The sequence below is a fragment of the Lissotriton helveticus genome, chromosome 12, assembly GCF_964261635.1.
Source record: "Lissotriton helveticus chromosome 12, aLisHel1.1, whole genome shotgun sequence".
Taxonomy (NCBI): domain Eukaryota; kingdom Metazoa; phylum Chordata; class Amphibia; order Caudata; family Salamandridae; genus Lissotriton; species Lissotriton helveticus.
Window position 1 is genome coordinate 103,712,448 of NC_136073.1, and position 6,000 is coordinate 103,718,447.

A 6,000-nucleotide genomic window follows, 5' to 3' on the forward strand; every position below is an offset into this window, starting at 1 on the left:
TTGTAACTGGTATTGGTATGTCCATTGTTTTGAAAATGTTAGTTTCTATGTTTTAGTGTGTGTTTCAAAGTTTATATTAGTCTTCCGCTCTATCACAAGGATGATGTCATCAGTGATGTCACAGTTAGATAGATAGATATACACAGTAAACCGATAGAAATGCAAACAATTAAATAAGAAATATTCTAAAATGTCTTTTTTACACTATTTATGCTATAAAATCTTTTTCAGCAATATTATGAAAACTGCTGGATTCTAAGAATATTAAATATACTTTTCCCATTCTACTTTCAGTAGAGAAAGTGTTGGACATCGGAGGGGTAAGATTTACTATTCCTTATTGAAACAGTCCAACAGTAGGGAAAGCGTTGGACTTTGGAGGGGTAAAATTTACTTTTCCCACACTAAACAGTGCAACAGTAGGGAAAGATTTGGACTTTGGAGGGGTAAAATCTACTCTTCTTCCTTCGAACAACACAACAGTAGGGAAAGTGTTGGACTTCAGAGGGGTTAAAGTTACTATCCGCACACTAAACTATGCAACAGTAGGGAAACTTCGAAGAGGCTAATTTTACTATTCCTACTGCAGTCTAAACAAAAGTAGGGCAAGTACTTCACTTCAAGCATCTTGCATATATAAATAACATCATGAATGTAAAAAATAAAAGTAACTCTTAATATAAACAATTATTAATTACAAGTACAGTGTCTTTATATGCAATTAAAATTGCTATTCAATAAAATAATTAAATATCAATGAATAAACATTTTTAACAGTTGACAGCCTGAGCAAAAACACTAAAGTGAAAGCACATATAAACATTCGACTCTTAGTCCATAATTGTTTCTTCTTGTTTCATTCCATGGTTATATATCCATTTCTCATTCTTCTTAATATATGTTGTCCAAGCCACAAATCATGCCAACACATGTTTCTTCTATGCGGCATTAACCCATAGACTTCATCAGGGCTAAACCAAACACAAAGCAATCACATTACAACATGTAACACCCAACATTAGTAAGTATCATACAGCAAATCCCTCAGCCATATTGTCTTAAACATAGGTGAACACACATTCAATTAAACAGCACAGAACTGTCATAAATTCAACCAAAAGAGAGGCACATTTCTTATTAAATACCAATCTTAAGGGGGGGCAAGGTTCTTACTAATATTGGGTGTTACATGTTGTAATGTGATTGCTTTGTGTTTGTTTTAGCCCTGTTTTAGACACGGTCTGCCACCGCACCCTAGTGCAGCGCCTCAACAACATCGGAATCCAGGAGAAGGCACTGGAATGGATCATCTCCTTCCTCACCTGAAGGACACAGAGAGTCCGCCTCCCCCCGTTCAGATCAGTAGCCACCGAAGTCATCTGCGGCGTACCACAAGGATCATCACTCAGCCCCACGCTGTTCAACATCTACATGAGCCCCCTCGCGGCCATCGCACGCTAACACAACCTCAACATCATCTCCTACGCCAACGACACCCAGCTGATCCTCTCCCTCACCAACGACCCCGCCACCGCCAGAACCAACCTACACGAAGGGATGAAAGACGTTGCCAAGTGGATGATGAACAGCCGCCTGAAACTGAACTCAGATAAGACGGAAGTCCTCATCCTGGGATCGTCACCCTCCGCCTGGGACGATTCCTGGTGGCCCCCTGCCCTGGGCAACGCACCCAAACCTACAGACCACGCACGCAACCTGGGCTTCATCCTGGACTCCTCCCTCTCGATGACCAAACAAGTCAACGCCGTCTCCTCGTCATGCTTCAACATCCTATGCATGCTACGTAAGATCTTCCGTTGGATCCCCACCGAGACCAGGAAGACGGTCACCCAGGCCCTCGTCACCAGCCGACTGGACTACGGCAACTCGCTCTACGCCGGAACCACTGCAAAACTCCAGAAAAAACTCCAGCGCATTCAGAACGCCTCACCACGACTCATCCTGGACATCCCCCGACACAGCCACATCTCCGCACACCTGAGAAACCTACACTGGCTCCCCGTCAGCAAGAGAATCACGTTCCGACTCCTCGCCCACGCACACAAAGCTCTCCACAACCAAGGCCCAAGATAGCTCAACGACCGCCTGAACTTCTACACACCCACCCGCCAGCTACGATCGACCACCCACGCCCTCGCAGCCGTCCCCCGCATCCGAAGAGCCACAACTGGAGGAAGATCCTTCTCCTACCTGGCCGCCAAGACGTGGAACTCCCTCCCAACCCACCTCCGCCTGACCCAAGACCACCTCGCCTTCAGGAAGCAACTCAAGACCTGGCTGTTCGAGCAGTAGCTGACCCCCCTCCCCAAGCGCCTTGAGACCCTCCGGGTGAGTAGCGCGCTATACAAATGTTTTGATTGATTGATTGATTGATTGCTGAAGTCTATGGCTTAATGCTGCATAGATGAAACACGTGTTGGCGTAAAACAAGAAGAAATAATTATGGACTAAGAGTCAAGTGTTTATATGTGCTTTCACTATAGTGTTTTTGCTCAGCCTGTCAACTGTTAAATGTGTTTTATATGTGGACTTTGTTCTACATCTTTACAACGTGAGGTGGTCGTTGTATGTTAGCCTTGAAGCATTCACACTTGTTGGAATATTTGGTCCGTAGAAATTTGTCCATTACCTGCGCAGGATATCCCCTACTACCTATCTTTGGGAAGTACAATGAATAAACAATTGGTGTTCAATCATTAACTAATTTAACCTGTTTTCAATTTTTGTGATTTTTAACCACTTTCATGCTGATAACGAGCTCATGAAGAGCTGAGCTCGTCATGTAATGCGGTAATTTTTAAAATGCCGCATACAGCGGGAAAAGCCGCTGCACGCATGCGGTTAACATGAATTTTCCACTTATAACATGATGTAATCTTGGTTCTATGACTATTTTACATTTGTGCAAACTTTTTAATGTGACCATGATGTGATGGCCCCTGTGTCTGTAATTGGAACCCTGGTTTTTTAATAAGGGCACATTATTATGCAGTTTGCTTACTTGAAATGATATTGTAAGGCACGTGAGCTTTTCATCATAAACCACAATAGAGGGCCAGAGGGCTTGAGCTTGTGCCTATGTGGATCACTTTGTGCTTTTCACTTGTTGTTAGTGCTATTGTATTGCATATGTATTATACACACACTTTAATGAGCCTTGTATTGGCAGGCCAATCCGAGGTCATTGGACTTGGGCATGTGTCATTATAGACTGCTTTAATGGAATATTAATGTGACGCACATGCACTTTTGTAAGCAATTCTGGCTGTGTCCTCATGGACTGATTTCTCTTTTTATTATTCTTTCTTTTAATGAAATGTATTGCACATGCACTTTTAGGGTCAAAACGACCGAAATTAAGTTTTCTTGATGATGATATTAGAAATGTAATTTAAAAATGTTGAAATCACTTAAAATTAAAAAACTCTATTTTGAAAAAATATTAACATTCATATAAACAATAGTAACTTCTAAAATTAATATATCAACTAAAACACATTGAAATAATTAAAAAATAATATTATTAACCTCCACCTCATTAAAAAATTATAATAAATGTATTAGTATTATTTAAAACTATATCACTTATATCAACAAATGATATTCTTTTCAAAGATATTCGTGCATCAGGATATTTGTGTCTCATAATATTGACTCTCGGATATTTCTCTCTCCTGATATTTTTAACTCTACATTTTATCCAAACACCTCTACAACGGAGGACCCCGACAGCAAAAAAAGCCCTTTCCTACAGATCATAATAGCACAATTCTACCCAAGCAAGCTAAATTAAGAACTCAATAACTCAAGCTTGCGGGTAAAAAAAATATCTATAAATTGCAGACCTTAGTTTGCCCAGGAAACTAACAGTACCATTTGATCATGAAATTGGAGAATGTTGCTCTATACAAAAACATCTAACATTACACAGCATAGCATAACGGATGTATGACGGTACAACGCGTGCTTTCACAACGCGTACCACGCAGGTTTTACAACGCAAGTCGTTACAACTACTTGTGTTGGGGGGCGCTGGATAGTGAATAGTTTAATTTACTATTCCAACTCCAGTCCCCGTGGATAGTAGGGAAGGTGTTGGATAGTAAATTAAACTATTCCCTATCCTACAGCGCCCTCCAGCGCAAGTCGTTGTAACGACTTGCGTTGTAAAACCTGCGTGGTAATGGTACCGCGTTGTGAAAGTTTCGTTATAAAGGATGTTTCCCTAGCATAACATTACATAACAAAACATAATATGGATTCGATGTTTCGGTTTATAACATTGCCAAAACTCTGAACTCTAATACTGCAATACAGGTCAAAAGCCTTCTCCAATATGGAAGTCTCATAGATTTTTCTCCTCTACGGCCCTCATTATGAAAAGTTTGGAGTTTCCCAAACCTTGTGCAAATCTTTTTTTGTACAGCAGTTGGAATTCTAATTTACGCAGTATTTACCACCCCCTGTGAACTACTGGGTGCAATAAAAACCTCCCCTTTATAACTTAATAAACTTTCAGCAGGTCAAACACACCAGAATTTAAAAAGGTGGAAGTGTACTATAATTACTGTAACAAGCAGATTTTGGTGCAGTATCACTGAAATATGCATCTTATTCCCCAAAAACTAGGAACACCTTGATGTCAGACTTTTATCGGATGAAATAATTATCGCACCTAACTTGGGCCACTTGTAATCAGGCCCTGCTTCTGTAGAACTTTCATATTATGGAAACATTCAGCATATTCTAGCAGAGTATTATCCATGCATAAACTCTAATTTCTTTTTCAGATTCTTTCAGCTGTTGGCCATGTCCTCCTAACTTTTGGCCCAGTGCAAGCAGAAATGAGTGTGTTCCGAAAAGAATAGAATTTCTGTCCTATCGAGAGGTCTTGGGAGGGCTTCTGGCTGCTTCTGGAATGCTTTGTTTCCTTTTGACTCTGCTAATCTTACACGTATTCTACAAGTACCGGGATTCTGCAATTGTCAAGGCAAATAACCGTGAACTTACCTATCTTCTTCTAGGGACTCTTGCACTGAGCTTTCTCTGCCCTCTGCTCTTCATTGGTGAACCTCAGAAAGTACCCTGCCTACTTCGCCAGCCTGCCTTTGGCATCACCTTTGTTCTCTGCATCTCTTGTGTTTTAGCCAAAACCATCATGGTGGTCATCGCCTTCAGTGCCACGAAGCCCGGCAGTAATATGAGGCGGTGGCTGGGTCCACGAGTACCTATGGTTATAGTCTTTACCTCCACCTTTCTTCAAGTCCTCATTTGTGCTGCCTGGCTCATGTCTTGCCCTCCATTCCCAGAAAGGGACATGAAACTGAAGACTGGGACTATCTCTTTGGTGTGCAATGAATGTTCAGAGACTGCACTCTGGTGCATGCTGGGATACATGGGGCTCTTGGCTGGTGTTAGCTTCCTGGTTGCCTTCCTAGCACGGAAGTTGCCTGACAGTTTCAACGAGGCCAAGTGGATCACATTCAGCATGCTTGTGTTTATTAGTGTGTGGACGTCCTTTGTTCCAGGCTATCTGAGCACACAAGGGAAATACATGGTGGCTGTGGAGGCCCTAAGTATTATCTCTTCCAGTGCAGGAATTGTTGTTTGTATTTTTATCCCTAAGTGTTACATCATCTTACTGAGACCAGACCTAAACACAAGAGAACATCTGTTGGCAAAAAAGACTAACAATAACATAAAATAATGGTTGTCATAACCCATTCAAGAAACATCAATGACAAATACAGTGGTTTGCTTAATTTGCCTTGTTGGTCTCAGGCTATCATGAATTGCCTTATAATTATTTCTGCGGGTTCTATCTAAATATATAGAGCTATTGACTGCTCCAAATGCATAGGTCCGACAAGTGTGGATTGGCGGATCAGAGGTTCACTTAATTAAAGTTTATACTTGTAGAAATTATGAAGGGGTCTGGCTTTACCACTGTTAGCAGCTCCTGCCCTCAGCAGTATCTTC

General features: G+C 41.4%; 1 protein-coding gene across 1 annotated transcript in view; it reads left to right on the forward strand.

Annotated features, from left to right (window-relative positions):
* LOC144797962 (extracellular calcium-sensing receptor-like) overlaps positions 1-5,728 on the forward strand; it is a 123,555-nt gene extending 117,827 nt beyond the window's left edge. Inside the window, exon 6 of the mRNA XM_078668768.1 lies at positions 4,812-5,728. Coding sequence (XP_078524894.1) covers positions 4,812-5,728 — 917 coding nt within the window. The remainder of the gene's footprint in view (positions 1-4,811) is intronic.
* The last annotated feature ends 272 nt before the right edge of the window (positions 5,729-6,000 follow it).